General features: G+C 38.5%; 1 protein-coding gene across 8 annotated transcripts in view; it reads right to left on the bottom strand.

Moving 5' to 3' along the window:
* LOC119825216 (ABI family member 3 binding protein) overlaps positions 1 to 24,468 on the bottom strand; it is a 213,737-nt gene that overhangs the window by 35,808 nt on the left and 153,461 nt on the right. For 5 of the 8 annotated variants that reach the window (XM_038345949.1, XM_038345951.1, XM_038345952.1 and 2 more), the window contains 6 exons: positions 11,083 to 11,157; positions 9,507 to 9,581; positions 6,383 to 6,442; positions 5,811 to 5,858; positions 4,942 to 5,022; positions 3,349 to 3,426 (listed from right to left, as the gene is read on the bottom strand). In XM_038345949.1, coding sequence (XP_038201877.1) covers positions 3,349 to 3,426; positions 4,942 to 5,022; positions 5,811 to 5,858; positions 6,383 to 6,442; positions 9,507 to 9,581; positions 11,083 to 11,157 — 417 coding nt within the window. Of the gene's footprint in view, positions 1 to 3,348; positions 3,427 to 4,941; positions 5,023 to 5,810; positions 5,859 to 6,382; positions 6,443 to 9,506; positions 9,582 to 11,082; positions 11,158 to 13,684; positions 13,751 to 14,479; positions 14,528 to 15,033; positions 15,109 to 15,827; positions 15,885 to 16,728; positions 16,804 to 18,409; positions 18,491 to 19,091; positions 19,155 to 20,175; positions 20,233 to 21,188; positions 21,273 to 22,220; positions 22,281 to 23,562; positions 23,647 to 24,359; positions 24,420 to 24,468 lie in introns of all 8 variants that reach the window. The other 3 variants (XM_038345955.1, XM_038345956.1, XM_038345948.1) reach the window with 2 other exon arrangements.

Genomic DNA, 24,468 nt, shown 5'->3' with positions numbered 1-24,468 from the left:
AGGGTTTTGCCACGCAGCAGGCCAACAACACAGGCAGACTGGAATCCTCAGGGGCCTGACTGGGGCCATCCCCGGGGTATTAACCGTTGTGAGCAGAAGAGCTGCTGTTATAAAGCATTAGTGTTCACAGAGCCAAACATGTCTCAGGCTGATTTGTAAATGGTTCCCTTTGATTTTCTTTGAGAACCGCATAAGTGCAATCATTTTAGCCCATTTCTGTTCTTAGTGTGGATCCCTCTGAACATTTGATTGCTTCTGCTGAAGAGAACTAATGGGATCATGGTTCTTACTTTCTTCATCATAGAAAATATGGGGTTTTTCAAACTTCATGCAGAAAAGTAGATCAGAGTAGGGCACAGAGCTGCCCAGCAGCAAGGCCACCATTACCTGAACACTGGGGCATAAAACCGTGTGTTCCAGGTTTACTAGGAAGAACTTAAAGAGATGGACTAAAATACAACTTTAGGTCGTGAGATATTTGGACAGCTCATCATCCAATAGCATGTGGCCGCGAGAAACCTGCTCTAACTTTAGACCTAAAAACAAATACAAAGGAGTTTGTGACTACGTAACCACAAAAACATTCTGCCACATGTTTTGGGGTGACCAATACTACAAAACTGTAAAGATGCTTCATGTCTATTAAAAAAAACCTTCCAAGAATATTAAAAAATGAAGTATATAACAACAACATCTGAAATAAATACACAGTGATAATCGAAGCACTATGCTCGGCCGAGTTCCACGTGGAGAAGCAAGCAAGAGCTTTGATAAAGTTAAGCAATCAGGATCCCTAACGTGCCTTTGGGTAGGTACACTGCTACCATGTACTGAAAGTAAAACACTGGGCACTTAAAGATGATGTGGTGGGTAAAAATGCTTGCTGCCAAGCCTGACAAGCTCGGTTCGACTCCCAGAATCCGTGTGGTGGGAGGAGATGACTAAATCCATTAAGTTGTCCTCTGACCGCCATACACATGCCATGGCACAGCCACAAATGCCCTCTCATGGGGCCCATGTTCATCCAAAATAAATACTTGTAGAAAGAAAAATAGAACACAGAATTGAAGATAAGTTACAGTGCTTTGTGTGGGAACTGTCTCAGCAGATGTGGGGGCAAGGCCGTCACAGAGAAAGTAGGGGGGAGAATCTAGCAGTGGGGTTCTACTGTGGTTCTAGGGGTACCACTGCTGAGTGGTTGAGATCGCATAGTCTCATGCATCAGTGATCCACATACAGTTAGAGCACAAGATCAGGAGGAATGATTTTATCTCTTTCTCCAGTCTCTCAGTTGGCCTGTGCTAGACGGGGATTGGCATTAAACAAAGCCAGGGTCCCAGATGACATGGAGGGTCTCAGAGCTCAGGACAGCTTTTAAGGAAGGCCCTGTAACACACAGCTGTCTTCATCTGAGCTGCACCCTTCCTCTGCTTCTAGTCAGGGTTATTGAAAGGCATGGGTTTGTGGGTGCCCCTTTTCTCCTGAAGAAGGGCTCCTTCCTAGTTATTATTTGATATCTCATGACTGCTGAGCCTAAAGAAAAGATTTCATACAAAATCAGAAAAACATAAATCCTAGGATGGCAGAGAAGATCCCCAAACTAAGAATTCTCTGGACACGAGAAAAAAAAATTATAGTACATTATACAGTTGTACTAAGACAATTCAGATCAAAGAGGCTTTATGTGACTCCATATAACTATAAAATTCCTATCTAGTAAAATTGTTTTGGTAGGAATTAAAAAAAATCTTTAACCCAATGTTGGCATTCCCATAAAAAAGCAAACCTGTCAGATCCGTCATTTTTTTTAACCATTGACAAGAATCCAGGAAGTCTCCAAAAGTAGAATTTTTTTCTCACTTAGAGATACAAAAGCAGAGTTGAAAGAACATCTTTATATGTTCTTCTTATTATAAATATTTATATATTTTGTTGAAGAGCTGCTTTGCTTGAGCATGAAGATGATGCTGTCATTCAAGACATTAAAGTTATTTGCAAACAGAGAAAAAAAATACAAAATCCAGGGAGGGCTGTGGCCATCATAACTGCTGGCGTGTCGTCAAGGAGTAAAGCTGGCACACAGGGCAGGAGAAGGCTGCCTTGGTGCTTCTTATTTCTCTGCATATTTGAACACAAATAAGAAGCTGATAAATACAAATTTTATAAACTTTGAATTGGAAATTTTAAAATTAAAAAACTTATAAATAAGCAAAGCTTAGAGCTAGAGACTAAGTGTTGTACCACACTCGCCTCATGCTTGCTCAGGCCCTCATGCTGACGACAAAGGGCCCACCTAAAACTACATTGATGCTGTTGCTATCATTTTCCTGCTGTTACTTATTACCATTCTTTCTTTCCTTCCTCCCTCCCTCCCTCCCTCTCTCCCTTCCTCCCTCCCTCCCTCCCTCCCTCCCTCCCTCCCTCCCTCCCTCCCTCCCTCCCTCCCTCCCTCCCTCCTTTCCTCCTATTGTATTTTACCTTTTAAAATTTTTCTCAGGCTGGCCTGAAACTCATGATCCTCCTGTCCTGACTCCCAAAGGTTGGGATTACAATCATGAGTCACCTTACTAGGCTCTTGTTGATTTCTGACTTCATCCATCCATGTACTCCCTCAAATTAGAATTGCTAATGAACAGGATAAAGTTATCGGTCTTCCAATTCCTTCTAAAGTTTGCTTTTGTTTTATTTGCTTTGGCTTTCTACCATTTAATACAAATGAGCAGAAAGGATCATCCAAACAGCAGCAATGATAACACTACAGCATTAGAAACCAGCAAATGTTTTTTTTTTTTTTTTCCAGCAAATGTTTATAACCCAGTGAGGATAGAAGCTGTAATGGAAAAGACTTCTGAGAATACGAAGATTACATATGCAGGTGAGTTCTTTTCCCCGGAGACAGGGCATTACAGGCAACACGTTGCTAAATGTCTAACCACTCTCAATACTTAAAAAATGACTTTTCTCATTAAAAGCTTTTCTCAGCTCATAATATCATTGGGTTTTATTCCAGTTTTGGAGATGAGAGGAGAAAAAGGAAGAAGAGGGGAGAGGAAAGGGAAGTAGGAAGATGGAGATGAAAGTCAGGCTCATGAAGGTTCAGCAAACGGAAAACCTAGAGACTTTTGAGATTAGTTATCAGCAGCCTGCAGCCAACAAGACATTCGAGGCACCAACCAAAGAAGCTGTATATACAAGTGGAATTCAGTTTGCCTGAGGTCCTTCATCTTTAATATAAAAACAGTCAAGTAGTTCACTGTGGTGAGGAAACCCCATCTGAAAGCAAACTTTCTTTCTTGGTTAAAGGAAGATAAGGGGAAATTTCTCTCCAAGGGTGAGAAACAGCATTACCCTGAGTTGTCCTTGCCCATTCAGTCGTCCGTGGGATCTTAGTTGTGAAGATCGCCTGGGTAGAATGGTCTGTTTCTTCTAGGGAAAAACATAGCAGGATGCCTTGTTTTTAACCATCACCATGAACACAACAAAGAGCAAAGCAAAAACTAACACCTCCAGCTATTCGCCACCGCTTTTGTAGTAACTTCAAGGGAATGCGGGTGTGGATGACTTGTTATCTTTGTTGTCCTGTTATTTAGTAAGTATTATAGGACTGCCGAAGCAGCTTTAGAACAGGATCATTTTGCTTTGATGTGGTTTCCTACACTAGAGATTGAACCCAAGGCATCATATACATTAGGCAAGTGCCCTGCCACTGAGCTAAAGGCCCAAGATAGCTGTTTGATGAGGTTGCTATCCTTGGGTGCAGCCAAAGTTTGAAAATACCTTAAATGTCGGTGTATCTGTCTTTTTGTCTTTTTCCCATTCCACAAATTATATGCAGAAAATAAATAGGTCACATGAAAAAAATGTTTATTTCAATCATAGAAGAACTATCCTTTTATTTTCTATATGTCAAACTAAAAATTATGTTTACTGACATTCAGACATGTTTGTCTTGGTAAAATCTCCTCATATTATCCTGAACTTATTACATCATAATGAAAAAGCATATTATATTGTTTGCTCTGCCACCTTAAAAATCAAGGAAATAGCTGATGGCAGTCATAATACCCTCTTTTTTCTTGCTGTCCCGTTTATTCTCCTGATTCAATTTTTGGGAAAGAGATTTGTGATAGTTGGCAGGTAGTGGCTTTTTCTTCAGTAAATGAAGAAGCGTATTTTAAAGGGAAGTGGAAGTGAGATGATGTATATTCAGTGGTAATTGTCGGGGTCTATTTGCTCATTCCATTTAAGTTTTCTTCTTTCAGATGGACTTCATTTAAAATATAGTCAGCTTCTTCAACTCTGTCTCTCTCTCTCTCTCTCATGTACACACACACACACATACACATACACACTAAACACACAGACACAGACACAGACACAGAGTGGTGAATTTACTTTAAAAGGTATAAAGCAAGGACAGGACTGCTGAATGAAAGGAGTCTGCAGGGTGCAAGAAGGGGAGGACTGAGGAGCCAATGAGCATGATTTGGGGAAGTTCTGCATCATTTTCAGTCACGACTCAGCAAATGTGTCTCCACAACTGTGGATATATTCATGTTGAAATCCTCAAAAGCAGGTCCAGATCGTACCGCTTTCTTGTCTGATCCACCGTCTTCAGCGGGCAGCCTATAAGCTCTGCGGGGACCCTATTATAAATTCTCTCTAGATCACTTGTAGTATAAACAGAAGAAAATGCCGTGGAAATAGTTGCTTTGTGATACCATTTGAGGGACAATGGGAAGAAAAACACTTTATCACTTTCAATACAATTTTTCAAAAGGTTTTGATTCAGGAGAGCTGACTATACTTGGAACTTGACTACCAAGATGCTTGTAAACATTCGTACATAGAGCTATGCAATAGGAAAGGTAAATAAAAGAGCATGTAACTCTAGGGGCACTCTTTAAGCAATAAGTCCCTTGTGGAGAAAAATAATGTTACCCCAGGTGGTTTGTAGCTCCTCTTGACTAGGTCGTGGTGTAATTATAGGTGTGGTAGAAATGTCCCGTGTCTCTAAGGGTGCTGCAAAAGAAAAGTACTAAGTTGGTAAACTTTTAATCAAAGCCAGCAATAAACTAGAATGGTATGTCAAGAGACATCTTCATTTGAAATATAAGAGGGAAAACATCTCATGAGTGAGGAAATAGAAAGTTGGTGTGTACAGGACTCTCAGGAGAAAGCCATGGAATGTTAGTATAATGGTTCTTAACCATTTTCTACCAGGAGGCACAATAAAGGATATTCTGTTTGGCCCACTGCATAGGAGACCTGGTCAAGATGGAGTGTGGTTAGGACTCCTTCCTGGTCTTCTTCAGGTTGTAGCCGTCTCTCTATCACCCCTCCCCCCCAAAGCAGGGAGGATTATAAAACTGTTGGGATGAGCATTTTGAATCTGTTTTGGCTTAGTTAGACAAGAAAATCAATGGTAGTTTTCATATTTTGACCAAATTATGACTTTCTTGCATCAGCTTCTAAGCGCTGACATATGCTAGTCTGTTGCAGCAGTGCAACAGAGAACCATTAAACTAGCAGGAATATGAACTGGACAGGAAGCAGAGAAAGTGGAATCATGGAGATAAATGAGGTAGATAAGGAAGGCTCTGTAATGAGCCTTCCTGGCCTTCTCCTGAGAAAAACCTTTCAACACTGAAACCATGCTTGTCTTTACTTGAAAAATTGGTCACAGTGAGAATGACATTATGAAATGAACTGAGAAGAGGAGACTCTTCGAACATTTGAGAAAAGCCTGTGATCTTGGTGGGAACAAAGAAAGCAAGCAAGCTGGTTGGTTAATATGAGAGTAGCATTACCTATTGTTGGCTTTGGTGGCTCAGCTCTAAAGGTGACAGGAGGCAGGACTATGCCAAAAGTAAACCAAAGAAACATTATAAAAATACTATAACAAAGTCAAATTATTTCTTTTCTAGATACAGTTATTTATAAACTTGACTATACTTTAAGAACCATAATAAATATAAGAAAGCTCTACTAGATTCTATGCAAGGAAATTAGTTAAATAAATCTTTATTTCATTCACCAACCATCATTTTGAGGGAAACATGAATGAGCAGGCAACCTATTTGTTTTTTTCTTGCCTAAAACCCATAAACCCATAAGGTTATCTCAGCTATTAAGTAAGTTGTATAGTTTCAGCATGATCTCTTCTTCAGTAAAACATTTCCAAAGCAAATGAAGCTATTATGTAAGTTTTTATCTATTTAACCAGGAAAAAACTTTTAACAGGATTATATAATTGAACTTCCTCCAAGAAAACATATATTTCATAACTATACTTTTCTTCATCACAACATATATATGTATATATATCAGGACTTTGAAAATATAAATATACTTTATAACTAGGAAAATCAAATGTTTTTACCAGTTGCACTATGAGAGCTTTCAGGGTCTGTTTTATGGGAAAGTTGTTCATCTGTTGGAACTGAAAGAAAAAATTATAAAACACTGCATAGTATCAGAGTGAACATAATCCTCATATGTAAAAATCCCTAAAACATGAAGGATGCAAAAGCTAAAGAGCCACGTTTTAGAAGAAATGACCATTCTTTCAAAACAGGAGCTATGACTTCCTGAGGAGAGTGTGGTAACAGTGAACAGAGAGAAAGCTGGTCATAGTTCGTGTTGAATTCTCCTTCAGAAAAGAAGAGAAAAAAAGAGAAGAGGAAAAGGATAATCTAGACACAGGGAGGTGGGCTTCCCTTAGGTTGTTTTCAAAACTTTCAAAAAGAAAAGTGTTTGAGATGAGCTGGTAGCTGCCGTTTGATGCTCACTATGATTCAGACAGCAATAGACAACACGTTATGCTAGGGGAGTGAATGAAAGGTTCACAGGCTCACTATAACAAAAGACAAAATCTCAAGCACCTTTGAAGGAGACAAATTTTATTGTAAGTGACATTCAAAACTTACTGTGGAAAGAAAAGGCAAAAAGCACTAGTGGCTGGCCATTAGACATGTGAAATTCATGACTGTGGTCAGTACAGAATAAATGCTGGACAAACACACTAATGCCAACTTCTGCCATCTTCAGTGGAATGGCTTCTTGTGCACTGGGTATTATGCATGCCCGACATATGAGAATACCGATAAGTTCAGCTAAATAATAGATCAGCTCACATTAGTTGGTGACACGCTGTCGAGTTTGAATGCTGTCTTCTATGTTCACTAAATGGAGCATGTTGGGCACTGACTATCTTACTGGGGAAAATACCAGAATGACATCCTTTTGATCATATCAGATCTCTAATCCAAAACTTTGCAGGATTCTTCTTGATCTCAGGGCCTTATATAAGGAGGCCCCGCCTAGGCATACTCTCTAAAGCAAAGAGTTCCTCCCACACTGAGGATTTGCAAAACACCAGTGTCTCTGTGGTAGGCAATGTGATTTGTCTTGTATCTTATTGGAAGCTTAAAAATTAGGATTCAGGCAGGAGGATGATGAAGAAACCTTCACACTTTGAGGCAGCTAAGCACAATTTAAGATAGGTTGTCTAGAATGGACATCCCTGTTTTAACTGGGGAGAGAGGGCTGGTTTAACTCACATGTTACATCTGTTCTTACTTCAGGCTAGTACTGACTCAATTACAGCTGTGGAATTTGGTACACTGAATAATTAAATAAAAACTTAAGCTAGGCATGGTGACCCATGCCTTTAATCCCATCATGTGTGAGGCAGAAGAAGCTAGAAGACTTCTATGAGTTCCAGGTCAGCCTGATTAGAAGATTCATGAGTTTAAAGGGAAAAAATCCAGAGGAATTTGAATGTCTAATGCTTTTACTTATTTATATACTATAGGAAAGAATCAGTAGTTCACAAAGGTGAAGAAAATCCACCCCAATATCAAACTTTCCTCCTTTTCCACTTGGTGTTTTGGGAAATACATTTCCAACTTTAAATCAAACTCAACATTTACTTGGAGGCTGAAGGAGGAGGCACTGGGATTTTGCTCTACACAGACCATGGAGATGCTAAGACTGCAATAAATGCACATTAATCCCAGACTAGGCTTGACAAGGGAGAGCTGGGATTAAGACAGTAAGGGGAAGATGTGCTCCTAACAAACCCACCGTACTGTAAACACATTAGTCGCTGCTGCTTCAGTGAGCTGAAGCCTTTAGAAGCAGCTGATGTGGATTCCAGCTGCTAAGGCAGGCACTTTCCTTCTCATTGTGTAGTGGTGATTTAATAAACTGCGGAACAGACTCGCTAAAGCAGGTGAAGTCAGGGAAGGGACAGCAGAGACGTGACTCCCAGGAAAGGCCTAGGAATCGTGTTCCTACCTGATACCCTGCAGCTCAAGTCACAATTCCCCTCTTTGTGGCTTTTATCAGTGTATTAAATGAGATTAGAATCCCTAAAGCCTGTCCTGCATGCTGAGGGAATCTCATAAACATAAATGTTGGTGATGATTTCTTTGCGATGGCAATTTTGATTTCCTTATATTTCCTTTAGTATATCATTACTATAGATAATTACATTAACCAATTAATCATTAATACCATCTATCTAATCAGTTATGTGAGCCATATTTTTAGGTAAACTTGGTCTCTCTAGGGAAAATGTAACTATCAAGGTAATGTCATATGGGGAAAAGTGTAAAATGTGTACACACGGATGCTTCACTAGAGTTCGTTAGACATCAAAACACTACCGTTTGAGAAAGCTGACAGAATAAGGTCTGTAAGGTTTACCCTGCCCACGGGCTGCAACCACATCACCCATCTTAGAAATGTAAAACACATAGACACTGTGGGCTTTTCACCTCAAGACTCCCTGTTTCTCTGTTCTAGCTTCATGGCTTTACAATTAGCATGAGAGGGGCCAGGACTCCCACCCTTTGGATGACACTGCCTAGGCTATCCTTGTGCTGCTTACTGGACCACCTCCTTCCATCTCTTTTAAGGCATGTTAGCATCTGTTATTAATGCCTATCGTAGGTTGTTTTGGGGGGTTTTGACACAGGGTTCCATGTAGTCCAGGCGGGTCTCAACTCGCTGTGTAGTTGGGGCTGACTTTGTGTTCCTTATCCCTTTGGGTCCAGCTCCCAAGCACTGTGTCTGTAACTTTTCTTTTTAGTGCTAGGTACTGAACCTAGAGCCATAGGCGTGTCAGCCAAATTCTCCATTACTGAGATACACACCACCATTCTCTCTTACATCTTCATCAATAGTACATATTTCTCTTTCCGTGAGTTCCTTCCCCTCTACCTATAAAATATTCAAATGCTCCGGCAACCCTACCAAAACCCACTGACAGTAAAGCAAACAACAAATGTTGGTTCTAGGAAAAACATTCTGTTCTTGGCATAATTCTCTCCATTCCACTGTAATAATAGCCTTACTACATGTGCGATTAGAATTCTTGAGACACCTGTGAAAATAAAAACCACCAGAGCGCATGATAGAATTAGCCAATTGAACTCAGCTCTTTCAGTGCCTGTGCGTGGGAAAGCAGGGTTAGCTTAAATGCAAAATAAGATACTTACCAGATTTAGTGTCTGTCACTTCAGGACTTGGTGGCATTTTTGGTTTGGAAATAGTGTGCTGAGATCCCCTAGGAACTGAAAGAGAGAACTCAGATCATGAGTCGCTAGGGTTCCTTGTTTCTTAGCCATGCTAACACATCAGTCCTGATGGGGAATAAGCTGTAATAAAGAACAAGGTAGCAGCGATAGAGTCAGTCAGAAAAGTGAATAATATAAGTTTTAAAATAGATCAGGTAGAAATCCAATGAAAATTCCTTGTTGTTGGAAAATGAAGTCCAAGAAATCACACAACATTTGACATCATCAGGATGACCTAAGACAGGAGGGTCTTCTGTTTTATAAAAAATTTATGGGGGAGATGTTGGGACTAATGAGTCCTGGCCTTCAGCTGCTCTTTTCTGCTAGAACCTTCTAATTGAAGTTACTAGAAGCTGTGCCTAACTTAGAGGATCAGAGGATGGGATTTTCACCTGTTGGCCATTGACTGCAGGGTATTTAAGCCTCCATGGTGCTATTAAAGATGGGCTTTTGGTACCAGTGACTGAAGGTCTGCTGGTTGGTCTGTCTCTGCGTGTGTATTCTCAACCTCCAGCCCCTTTCCTGAAGCTTGTTCGCGAACTGAGGTCTAGTGCACAGAGTGCAGACCGGGGCCACGGTGCACGGCATCAGGATAAAGGGATAAAGAGGTTTTTTTTTTTTTTTTTAAATCTTCATATCAGAGGAGGCAGGAATTAAGTTAATATAGGGCTTCTTTTCTTTCTAGATATGCTTGCTTGACTTGGGTTGATGACTGGGGTCATATTAAGTACTAGAGCTGAGAGTTGCCACAGACTCCAAGGGCCAGACATGATCACTGTGCCCAGACCCCAGGCTTTAGAAACTCAAGTTCTTTGGGTCAGATTTCGCTTTGCTTCATATTGTTAGTTATTTCCATATATTTACATCTCAAAAATATTATTGTCACAATAAAATTTAGTAATTAATATGAACAGATTAATAATACACAAAGTAGGGCAAATTTTTAATTATTAGTGAGATATAAAATATAGATAGTCTTTGAATCAGTTTTCTTAAAAAGAATAGGAAGCAGAATCAAATATTAGAGGTCATACCTAGAACAATAGCAGAGATCCTGAAATTATTTAAACTATTCCTGGTAGGATTCAAGAATTACCACCTGGATGCTAACATTTTCTTTTCTCGCTTGTAGCCCATCAGCGACAGTAGCATTCCTCCCCTGTTTAGTGGCTAGGTCATTTTTAGAAGCAGGACTCAGGTTAGTGGAAGCACATTCTGGGACAGCAGAAAGGCCAGGAAAAGAGCCTAAATTTGTAGGAAAAAGGTGGTAAGCAGCTCCTCTAAGGAAACCCGCTATTGGACCTCCACATCTGAAACAATAAGAGGTTAGGAAAGCTTTCTGCATTAAGCTCGCCTAGTTATGTGCTTTCTGATGAAGTCCAGAAGTAATGATAAATAGTTTAGGTTTCCCAGAAAGGAAGACTTCTTTGACAACAGCTAAAAACTGAAACTCAGTAACTTTAAGACTTAGAAGTTAAATCATAAACTTGGTAGTTACCTGGCGGTTGTGGTGGGACTCTTGGGCGTGGTGTTGTTTTGAGCTTGTGGGGAGTACCGGGTGTCTGCCTGGGAGCTAAAAGAAAAACAAAGATTCACAGATTTGGAGCCCTTGACCCTTTCCAGAGCTCCTGTGCTTTCTAGAAGCTCAAAGGTATTTGCTGAGTGACTGAAGATAAATAAACCCAGTAATTGCTGTCCAAAATCTTCAGAGAGCTGCAAAGGAGAGGGAGATTATGGTTATAGGATAAAAGAAACAGATTAAACATACCTCAAATTTCAACTTACAAAAGAGAACTGTTGGTGTTTTAGAAATACCTGCTTCGAATACTTTTTAAAAAGGTTGACAATGAAGCACACAATAACTGTCATCTCATTACTAATCCATGTTATCATCAATATGCAGGGGTATTCTTTAACTATAAACACATCTTTTCTGAACAGAGAAATTACTATAATAAAAATTCAAGCAGAATGATTTAAATAGCAAGTCAGATGGAAAAAAATATAATCTTATTACACAAAGCACAATTCTAGTGGTTATAGTGGTAAAGAAAACTTGAACACCAAAGAGCTTCTCTGCTAAGCAGCGTTCTTTCGCTGGCAAGGATCCAAGGAAGGTTCTAGAGAAACTGATATAAAAAATATTTATTTTCTTTCAGTGAGAAGATAAAAGTATATAAATAAAAGTATATCCCAATAATGGAAAGGAATTATCAGGCCTGGGGCTGCGCCTCTGAGAACACTGCCTTCAGCGGAACTAAAATGTGTGTGGGAAAAACAAAGATCAGAACGCACAAAATGGTATCCACAGTGCCATGCAGTTTTAGATGTCTTAAGAAAAACATTGCTGAAAGTAAGAACTATTTGGCATTGGACGGTTAAGAAGAAAAAACAAACGTGTTAATATTATGTAGTTTGAGAACTTTCAGAATCATTCACCAAGAACAAGTTGCTAGACACTGGAAGTTGGTGTGTGAATCTGCAGGGTTGATTGACTTCTTCCTGATAATAAATGGGAACATAGAAGATACACGGTGGTGTTAGGGCACGTCTCTAGCCTGTAAAGAGATAAAGACCAATATACACAAGAAATTACTTCAGTTTAAAATAAGCTGGTGGTTTAGAGCATCAGTTGCTAATCAGGGCCAATGGACACAATCTCTACCAAAACTGCCACAATGCTTAGGAAGTGTTGTAATCCTAAAATTAATTATTTGAATGTATTAGTGATGTCATGGTGCAGACTCCCTTCTTCCTGAGGTCCTAACTGATATGCCATTTGCTTTCCCAGAGTACAAAAGACCATGTGATGACAAAAATATATTGAGAAGCAATTCCAAATGTCATCTGATGACTGGTGGCCAAACGTGGGTTAGATACCTGTGATTTCAGTACTTGAGGGTTCGAGGTAGGAGAATATTGAGTTCTGGGCCAGCCTGGGCTACATGGCAAGCATTTGTTCTCACAAAATAAAAAAAAAAGTAAAAAAAATTACAGGTAGTATATAGAATTAGACATTTAATATCATGTTAATAGGATATTGAAAGAATTTTTGGCAGTGGTAGTTGTAATGATGTAAGATCCCCATTTATGTAGTCAATGAAGAATTCAGGTAAGAAGTCAAACTGTACCATTTATTAGGAAATATATTTAATAGATGCTTTAGAATATAGTGATGTAAATTAATATCCTACCTCCATCGGAAATAGAACCATATAAAATATTTTTTGAGAAAAGGGTATGAGACAAATTATGTATTATTATGTATCTGAGGTTGGCCTTAAACTCATAACTATCTTCCCGTTTCAGCCTCATAGATTGCTGGGGTTATAGACATGAACTCCATGCCTGGCTTAAAAATAGTTCAATGACAACCAAACATAAGCTTGGGCCTATTCACGGTTAACTCCTACTCCATGGGAAGCTGTAGGTACTGCAGAAATTTTATTATCCATGAAGGTGATTTGCTTTCATTCAGATCAAACTCTAGCATCAAGGAAAACTTTATGACTAATAGTTTGATACCAGTTTTCCTAATACCAGGGGAAGGATATAGGGAGACACTGGATTATTGAAAGAAGGAGTGAGCAGTTGTGAGGCCTCCGAATAAAGACAAGAGAATTGGTCAATACCCCTTTATGTGGATTATCCAACAAAATCTGGTTCTGTCAGTATTGTATGATTTCAAACATGAGTGAGATATCTCAAAATACTTTACAGTTCTAAAGATGGTCAAGACAACAAAGTAATTCAAATATATACATACACATATATATGTGTGTATATATATATATATATTTAAATAGAATAGAAAATATTTTTAAATATTTCTATTTCCTGAGCTAAAAGCTACTAAAACTATGAATTCCTACTGAAACTACTAAAAGTAGCGGAGAGGTAATTTTCAACATTATGTTAAAGATTTACACATTGCCATTTGAGAGAGAGATTACTGATGACAGACAGAGAGATGTTATGTCAGAAAAGCAGGCTCACCCATCGAAGGCTGAGATGAATGATGGCCAAGGCTTCGAAATGGACAGGTCATGTTATTTTACAAACACTCACCTCATATATGAAATGCAAAATAGTGTATTTACCAGGTTCAGTCTGAGGCATATCTGGTCTGAGTAGGATTATAGTTTGGGAAGGCAGAGGTGATGTTTCTATGGTAATTGAAGGAAATTATACTGGGGTTACTATAGTGCTTGACAAACTCAGATTACAGACAACAGGATGGTAACAAACAGATGTCAAAAGAAAAAAAAGAAAAGAAAATGGATAAATTTCAGGAAATCAGCACTCCCATACTTCTTTATAACTCATTCTATTTAAAAAAGATAGATGTCAGATTGTAAAATACTTTTGAGATAAGCAATATCATTACTTCAAAAATCTCCACCTCTTTAACAGTGCTTGAATGATATATTCAATAAGAACTATGAAGGGGAAAAGGTAACTTTAAAATTATAGCACAAACCAGTTAAGAAGTATAGACTTTCACTTGGATGACAGATAATGGAGAACCAAACATGTTAAGTCAACATGATGGAAAGACTGTTAATGGGAAGTACATCTCTAGGTCAGAAAATATAAATAGATCATAAGCCTCAGCCAGAAAGTGCTGAGCTGGCAGTGACTGAAATACTGGGGAAAATGTTATATTTTATATTCCACAGTTTGGCTGACATAAGAACAGTAGGAGACCAAGATGATGATGCTACATGAAAAGACAGTTTTGGACAATGATTATGAACAGGAACAACTAGGAAGACAATTCAGTGACAGAGAAAGCAAGTGCCACATGAATTCACAATGAGGGCGGTGGTGAGACTCTTGATTGAGGGCGCAATGAAGACAAAGAACACAGAGGGCGCTGCTGAGGATGTCGTTACCTAGCATGGTCTCAGGAAGCTCAGACACATGGGTAAGAGACTCCACAACTGTATCAAAACAAAGGAGAATGAGTTTAAAATGGTAAGATGTTCAGCTCCACAAGTGTTTCTTGAGTACCTGCAATCTCATTCTCAAGAATTTATGCCATAATATTATAGACAAGACAATGTTTTTGTAGACAAGACAAAAAGGAGGAAAGTCATTTTTTTCATAGTATTAAATCTCTAATATTCATATTTTATCAACAACCGACTTTCAAATGTGATTATGCTTTGATCTTCAGATACTAACAAACACAGACTTTTTGTTTCAAGGAGTATCGACTATCACATTAATTCTAAGAACACAATTGTCTTAGAGCTGCTGATGTGTGTGGCTCATTGCTAAAGCACATACAGAAACATGTGAATCCCTAGACTGATCCCCAGTAAGGGGCGGGCTGAGAAGTGGGTGGATTGATAGGTGGATTGGAAGTGTAGCCCTTCAAATCTGTTCAATCAAGTATCAGAGTTTACATAGTAGAAGAAGTGAATTATAGGTTGGAAAATTTTACCACTTTCTGTCCTTGGCTCCTCTGGCCTGAGAGGTTCTTTGGTAGTGGTAGCTACATAATCTGTTTCACCTGGTGCTGGGGGAAGAAACATGAAATGGCTGGTTAGTGGTGGGCAGGGCAAAGGAGGTTGTTATGAAACCCTGAATTTAATTGAAAATACAGGCTAGGTATTTAGATTATGAAAATTGCTGCAATTTAGTAGAGTAAAAATGAAGTGATGCTTGCTGTGTGGGAAAAAAAGACAGATAGGCAGATGTATACACACACACACACACACACACACACACACACACACACAAGCATAGAAACATGCACACACAAATAAATGCCTTTCAGGGTCCATTACAGCAATTATTACTTAAAGTAGAGTAGGTAATTTTACTTTCTTTCATATTTTTGCATAAATATTTTAGTAAGTAAAAAGTCTAGGATGAGTCCTTTGGAAACATGAAAATGAAGCCTTAACACAATCTGAAAAGATATTACATGTAAACATACATATGTACAGATTCACGTGTACATATACAAAGAATAATCAGAATTTAAAAGTTATGAATTTCATTAGCTGAGTGGAAACTATGGAAGCTATGAAACTTGAATTGCAATATAGCAAATACTAGCTAGCATGAGTTACTATATTCATGATGGCTCTGAAGACCCATTGGATAGACACAGAGAAGATACGAGAAGCAGGTGGCTATGAATTGTCAAAAGCACAATCACATCTAATGATGCATTTTGCAATGAGATGGAAAAGCATATAGTCTTGACTTTCCCGCTGGAAACATTTTTACCTATTGTCTTCTGTGATGACTCAGTACTATATGCAACCAATTCCAGGTCATCAGAAACTAGCAAATCAAACAATGGTACAACTGGTCAAAGATGTGCTGTTGTAAACATTAGGCAAATTAGACAAACTAACTATTCCGAAGAGTTTTGGATACCTGGTAAGATCAAGTGACCTGGTTCTGATAAAAAAAAAAAAAAAAAAAAAAAAAAAAAAAAAAAAAAAAAAAAAAAAAAAAACCATTGCATTAGCTAAGCACTAAAGGAAACCCTAATAATTGAGTTGAATCCATGACATGGTAACTGTTTTGGCTATTGTCAATAAACACACCTTAAATCTTTAATAGGAGTACTGAACTGTCATCTCATCTAACTAAAAGACAGAATAAAGAAATCATAATTTATTCTTTAAAAAAATGGAATCCAATTTTTCAAAGCTAAGTTTTAGAGAATAACAGCAGTATTCCTAATATGACATTTAAATTTTGTTTGTGATTTGAAAGTCAGTATGTTTTAAAAGATTCTATATATTTAAGAAACTTAAAAAGAATATTAAAATGATGTTTTGATTCTTCAATGGTTACAAATGAACTAGCATTCTTTAAGGTGGCTAAGCACACATTTAGCTCACTGTTTAATAGAACCACATCTTTATAACTGTGGATAGAATTAAGAAGGGATATAATCAGTCCTCAGAGGTTTTGCTGACTGCTTAATCAGTTATGTGAATGTTATCCAAAAAATACAGAGCAAACTCAATGAAACAAGGATAGATATTTTGTATATAATAGAATAGTAGAAGATACAGTATTACTAATTTAGCATCAGTGTGCAACCATAGAAAGAGGAGTTTTTATATTTGAACATACAAACTCTTACTGCAGTCATATAAATCAAGCAATTTACCAGGTTGACTTTGTGTCATTTCTAGGCTTGGTGAAGTCACTGGTTTCAAAACAAGAGTTTGCAGTTCAGTGAGAGCTGGAAAAAGAGGATTAAGTTAACTTGTAAATCTTTTCTTTAAAAAAAAAAAACGATAAAAAATGACCAATATTTTACACCATGTAAAATGTGAAAATGGCATGAAATGCATGCCATTGGAACATGGACACAGCATGAGGCAGCATGAGCCAGGGCCTTTTCACATGCTAATATAGTTACTTCTCACCTATAACAGCAGAAGTAAACAGTCGTGATAAAGACTGGATGGCCCACAACATCTGAAACTTTTACTATCTAACCCTTCTCAGACTAAAATCGCTGATCCTGATTTGAAGCATCCTCCTTGGAAAGAAATTATTCATTCGTTACTGAACATCACTAGGAGTTTCCTTAGAAATCCAAGACACAGCGTTCATCTGTTAAGCAAGGAATGAATAATAATACTACCCAGCAAAGTCTCTACTTAGCAAAGAGCAAGAGCCATCAGTAAGTCATGGCAGACATCATCAGTGGTGTAGGAATGTGGAGCTTTAGTGCACAGCTTATTTTTTTTTTTTTTTTTGACAATAGGGATACCTTATGACTTCAAATGAGAGTAATAAGCACAGCACACTGATTTGATGGGAAATAAGTTGTTCAGAGGGAGGTTATGTCTCTTACTGTAGCTTTATAGGTCTAATCTCCAAAGAGAGGAGCAATAATGTGGACCAATGGAGTTTTAAAAAGAATGTCATAGCAGATTGGTATCTGCCAATGGTTCCAAGGATGGCTGATAAATGACAGGCAGGTGACACTGGAGTTTCCGTGACTGACTACAAAGTATGAAATGCAATCCTAGCCACAATCTTACAAAGTATGAACAATGTTGGCATGGCAGCAGATGAGTTTTAACCAGCAAGAAAAAACATTCTCTGAATGTCACAAAATCATTATCCAATGTTGTTTCTGGAGACCCAGTACTAAGAATATCAAGTTCAAAGCCCAGAGCAAGAACATGAGAAAATTTAACACCCACAAAATTCCTTAAATTTTCTTTCAAAACATGAGTTTCAAATGACAAACATGTTTTAAATTCTAGAGCAAGACACAAACAGTTGCTTTCTAAAAAGTTGGTCACAGTAGATCAAAAATGTTGTGGAAGATAGTCAACAACTTTGACCTTGGCTGCGTATTTCTTAGTTCTGTCTACTTAAGAGGTTCCTAGCTACGTGGTTTTCTGGTTGTAACTATTATAGATGACAGCTTTGGAAATTTTCTTAGGCAGTATGTACAAAAGTAAAAAGGAAACAGTATGTTGTATTTCTTGGATGTTGAAAAAAATTATCTGCCTATATAACCAAGGCCACAGCAACAGATCTTATGTTTCAATGCTAACACGTGACCACGAGTAAATAAGCTAATCTTGCCATCAACTCATCTTTCAAGAGAAGAACTTGATCCAAACCAAGTTACTTGGGGAATTAGGAACATATTTTCCCAAGCCATGCTCGTATGGGAAGCTCTTCAGGGAGCAACTGTTAAGTGGACCCAATGACTTGGTTTCCTTAAATGGCACGAGAACATCAGCTTCCCATTACTGGTATGGTTTTGGGACCCATCTATGGCAGACTGCTAGCAGCCCTCAAAGCAGGCATTCCACATTTACCCGACGTGGACTCAGACACATCAGTACTTGCTGTGGTTTTAGGTCTGGGACGTGGACGGCGGGTCCGCTGTACTTTAGGAGCTGAAGGAAGAAAGTTGATATTAATTTCATGCTGTTGGTTTTGAAAACAAAGATTGGGGTTAAAATACCTTCCCTTGAAATTTAGGGCATGTATGTCTTGGGCTTAAAATATTTTCTATATTTTTTTTAATCACCAAAGATTCTTAAGAAAGAAACCTAAAATATAAAATGAAGTCAACCAATGGAGAGAGTCATAGATCTCCAATCGCAAACAAAACTATAGCCAAACTCCAGGTAGTAGGACCTTAACTTGACACTGAAATTTCTCAGGATTCTCAAGAATCCATTGCCCAATGATACTGCTATAGTTTACTCTGTCTAGGTAAGATGTAGACATTAATAGCTTAGTTTGAAATTCAGCTTTAGATGGAAGCCCTGTTTAGACAAAAATACACTATGCATTCAAATAAGGTAACAAGTATAGCTATATTCTTGGTCCACGGGTAGCCTTTAAGAATCTTTACTTTCTCAAGAAGCAGTAGCATATGAAGTTGAGGAGTGGCTGATGGGAAGAATGAAGCAGATGACAATGAGGTTAGGATGGCAGTGGAATGCGTGTGAAACGAGCGAGACAAACCACTCCAGAACACGGTACCATTACCTAATGTTGATGTTTCGGGAGCCTTGGTGCTAAGACTGACAGGTTCAAGGACTGTACCAAGAACTAGACAGAAAGGAAGAAAATAAACCGAAGACAAGTTAAAAATTCACTTTTAGGCTAATTTTGAGAATATCTTCAGTCTCAAACTAACAGAAAAGAGACAATTGCTTTTTTTTCATATTTGGCTAACTTATGCCTATGTGCCTACTATTTCATAGCATAGACTTGCAAGATGGCATGGTACACTCCTAACTTTATGTCACTGTGCATGAGATGATCTAGACATTTCATTGCCTGTCCCCTCACGACTGTGGAATTCTGTTGGTCAGGTTTTACATGTTTACAAGGTAGATTCCTTCCTGACTACACTAAAGAAAGCTTTAGTAGTCCTGAGCTTCTATAGAAAACAAGATGGCTACATATAATTTTTTTTGTCTACTGTTTAAATAACTATAAAATCAAAAGTTCATTTGTCGGAAATTTTTGAATGTTTGGAAATATGAAGACAAGCCTTTGAAAAATACTCATCAAAATCTCAAAATGATCCTTGATTTAAAAAGACTGTTGAACCTTCTAGAAAAGGAGTCTCTAATCACGAAAACCTAGTGTTTGAACATTTCAAGAGCCTGCCTCTTTTAAGTTTAACAACTTATTAAAACCACCATTCTTCAAACTATTGCTCCAATGTATCACAAAGTTTCCAATGTACCCAAAAGCATTCTGAATAAAGAAGCACATTTTCACAGTTGTTGAGGGATGCACAGCATAAATGTGAGAGATGGAGATTCACATGGAGACGCGGTATTAGCCAGCGCTGTTTAGACATGAACGTGATCACCTGTCATGACGTTGAGTAGTGAGCGATATGGCAGTTTGATGTCCTGAAGTTAGTCCATGCAGCGTGCTCAGAAATTCAACTAATAACATGGCATAGAACTGAGGATGACTTCAAGACAAAGACTGCACTGGAGTGTGACAACAGAGGATGAAGATGGAGTGGTTCTAAGATGCAGAAGCACTGGCGGTGTGATGGATGGTGTGATGGGAGAAACACTGCTAGTGGAAGGACATGCATTCTCATTACCCACAGTCGCAGGAGCTTCCGTTCTAAAAGCACTGGGTTCAAGCTCTGTAGCAGCAACTAATTAAAGGCAATGAAACAAACATGTGAGAATTCAGCACGACAACAATACACCCTTCCTGGAATAAGTGGAGAGCAAGTTTAAGAAACCGTCTGTGATTTAGTTTGTTATTTCATGATTTGATCACTTTCTACCCCAGTAAACATTTCCTTTAAGAAGTACTCAGTTGCTGCCTATATTGTGTGCTAAACATCTTACTAAAGTCAAGGTGATATTCCTCTGGGTATGTGGAGTACCTCATTCCAGCTACTATTGACTGACCTAGAAATTGTAGACATTTACCACCAAAGCTGCACAGATACAACATCTGTGATCATGGTCTTTTGTATGGAAGCTTTAAGAAAATAACATTTCTACATGTGTGTAGATAGAGCAAACAGGTTTTCTGTATGAGATGCAGCCGAGGGTAAAGCAAGCGAGTCACGTGTCTCCTGAGAAGTCCTGTGTAAGGTTGGGCTGAGATCTCATTTGTGACAAAGGTACTCAACAAAGCAGGACAGGAGCTATCTCATAAGTGTGGTACTTAGGGGGACAGCTCTCTGCTATCCTTGGGGAAAGAGAGTGTTCTAGCTGGATAGAAAGGTCACTGATGCTTTTTGGTTCAGATCCAAACTTCTCAATCATTCGTTCAAGAACTGCCCCTAACAGCTCTCAGGGAATTTTCCCATAACAGCACTACCTATGCCATTGTGACATTTTGTCTTTAAGAGAAGTATGTATAATTAAATAATCAGTAACAACTCAGGTATGTGGGGATAGAGATGATACTAATACAGAGAGCACAAGCAATCCAAGACACAGGTCCTTAATGTTTCTCCCTATATACACAGCAGTGGTGGCAGAAGCAAGTCATACGGTGCCTTCAGCCACATGAGCTAATACTTCTACCACTGGAATTCCTCATGGCTTTCCCAGAGCTGCTACAAGTCCCCTTGTGAGCAGAAATTCAATTTACCAGGTTTAGTTAGAGGAGCCTCAGAGGTTGTTGTGGTTTTAGGTTTGGGGCGTGGACGACGGGTCCGTTTTGATGTTTTAGGAGCTGAGGAAAGAAAATCTTCAATTATAACAAAGTCTGTAGTTCAAAAGCTGCGCAGGCAATGGTGCCAAATTTGGTAAAACTTATCATATTTTAGGCAATTCTATTTTCAACTTATTAATTCAAAACTTTCATCCATATTTTCTTGTTTCCTTTCACAAGCAAAGGTCTATTGGCTAGGTCAATGGAAAAAATAAAGCATAGTAGCTAGGTCAAAGAGTGAAGAGGACAAAAGAGAACTTTAGTAGAATAAACGGGTCGAGGAGGCAGAGACAGTAGTACACACCGTAATCTCAGCACTTGGGAGGCAGAGACAGGAAGAACACTAGTTCGAGGACAACCCACCTGAGATACTTAGAAAATCTGAATCTGGACATAGAGGGAGAACCACTCTCCCCAACAATGCCGAGAATCACTGCTAAGACATGGTGGAGGTTGAGTATGACTGATCAGGAGTTCTTGATAGTTTGTTAAAGTAAGACTGAGCATGTAATTAAGTGAAAGGTCAAAGAACAAAGGTTACATGGTCAAGGTGAATGGATGAATAGTGAGGAGGAGAATTTCAGATATTTAGGGAAATTTCTCATACTATAGTAATTGTTAGAAGTATGAGAACTGCTTTTAAGAGTCACATTCTCCACAGGACACACAAGGACAAAGTGATTGCACATGATTACAAGCCTGACAGATGACATGAGGCAGGTCTATGGCGGGTCTCATGAGGGGTGAAGCCTTACAGAGGACATGAGGCAGGTCTATGGCGGGTCTCACGAGAGGTGAGCTCTTTGAAGAGCCATAGTTTTCAGTTCTTTCAGAATGAAGATTTTCATAGAATAGCAAACAAGGTGTTGGTGCCACCACAGAAGGCAGAACATGTGACTATGACATTGATGTCATGAGTTTGACAGTGACAAAGGAGAGGTCATAGCCAGGGTCACAATGTGTTATTACCTTTTGTTGTCACCCAAGTCTCAGTTCTGAGTGTCACAGGTTCAAGTTCTGTTGTAGGAACTGAGCAAAGGCATTAAAATAAATCAAATGATTGCTTTAAATAATCAAAAAGTAAAATCTCTTCACTATAAATCTTCATAAAATAATATTTGCCTGATTACAAGCCTGACAGACGACATGAGGAAGGTCTATGGCGGGTCTCACACGAGGTGAGCTCTTTGCATGATTACAAGCCTGTTTCTACGACAATGCGCCATCCTTAAAAACCATTAAACTGGAAAAGCAAGAAGCTGCCTCCCTAAGAATCTGTCATACCCAAATCAGGCACCTATTTTTTCATTTGTCATTCTTAATAATAATGATCTAATTAATCAATTATTCAATTAATAATATAAACATTTTGTTGATATTAACATTATTGATTGAAAAATAATATAAATAATTAGTATCTATAGTAGTTATTAATTATTGCTGATTAATTAATAATCCAAAATGAACTATGGACACACTGCTTAGAGCTCACATTTGGAAAGGAAATGGGCCAACAGCGTGATAAATTGATGGATTTCCTTCATCACAGACAAAGGAGTATGCCTTTATGAGAGAGGACTGGTGCTGATGTCTGGCAGACCAAAAAATTGGTTGAGGTGAAAGGAATACTCCTCCCGCCTTAAAGGGGAAACTCCTCACAGCAGCATTCCCGAGACTCCTCTCACTCTTTTCATCTTGTTCCCCTCCTTTCTTCTCGTCAGTCATGCTCTAACGTGATTTCAAGACTCTACTCTTCCTTAACCTTTAATTCCCGACTTCAAATATTTATTTATGTACCTAACACTTTTTGTTTGCACCCCCAAAATTAATCTTGCACTTGCATAGATTCATCCTCTGCCATCTTCAACCATATTTATGTATAAAAAAAGGTTTCCACTCTGTCTTACAAGTTTGAAAATCAAGATCTATCTCCCCCGCCTGCTTTACTCCAAAGTGTCAGTAGGAATAGGAGGAGATAGAAGGTAATTAATAAATGCTTTTTTATTTGAACTGGATCTAATTATCTTGAAGAAATCTTGTTTTTAGGACATAAAAAGAAGTTGTAAGAATGCAAGGTGATTGAAAAGCTTGCACACAGGAAGCAGTGGGTATCCAGCTGCCCACAGACTTCCCTCACTCAGTCTAGTCTGTTCAACAGCTGTACAGTGGAGCCCTGTGCCTCCCCTGGCCCCTGATGTGCAGCTTTGCTTGCACGGGGATGCACTGGAGGCTCTCAGTCGTTCAGATAACTTCCAAGGCCCTTGCTAGGTCACACTGCTGAGGTTGCTTAAACTGGGTGCATATGCTTTACCTGGCTTGAACTCAGGTACTTCGGGTCTCATTATGGGCTTTTGTTGGGGATGTGGATGATGTATTTGTTGTGGTATTTTGGGAGCTAAAAAAAGAAAATACTGTATTACTATGTATTTTCATTATTTATGAGTCAGGAAGTCACAGAAGGTGAAAAGAGGATAGCATGTTGGCTTTCTATCATCCAGTTCTTTTTCAATCATAAATTCTATGAAGAAAGAGGCTACCTTTTAATTATAGAAATAAAAGTTACTAATTATTATCTAAGTTTCATAAGGTGGCCTGGCTAGAACAAAAATGAGTAGGAACCATGCCTAAATTTGAATGGATAGTAGATATTTTCACTACTTATGATTTGTGATTTATAATTTAATTATTCAAATATATGATATGGTTTCTATATAATTATCAAAATAAACCTCATTAAATAGAAATGAAACAACAAAATATTATGCCAGCAGAAAAAGTAAAACATAAATGTGCCATTGGCCCTTTGGGCTCCATGAAGTTGTTAATGGCTTTTCTGTGTAGCTGAGACATTTGAAACAGCCACAGTGACACCCCCTTAAAACAAAACACAGAACAGGACACACTTCAAGAAGGCAACATGGCAGATAAACGGCCCAAAGAAGTTTCATGTATGACATTTTAAAAGCAGATAATTATGAGGCCTTCATATTTTTGGATGAATATGTCTGAATGGCCACAAAGAATGATCCAGCTGCCACATGAAGTAAGATTCAACTCTCGTGTGTGACAATGAGAAGACCTGTTACAAAAGCGGCTTAGCAGCATTACCTAGTGTTGTGACTGGGGCCTCAGGTGTAAAGGTGACAGGTTCCAGGACTACAGGAGGAACTGGCCAAAGACAACACAATAAGCCAAGAGATTTTAAATGCATATTTAA

Source organism: Arvicola amphibius, chromosome 10, assembly GCF_903992535.2.
Source record: "Arvicola amphibius chromosome 10, mArvAmp1.2, whole genome shotgun sequence".
NCBI lineage: Eukaryota > Metazoa > Chordata > Mammalia > Rodentia > Cricetidae > Arvicola > Arvicola amphibius.
Note: the sequence above shows the minus strand (reverse complement) of the source record. Positions and strands in the feature narration are given on the sequence as shown.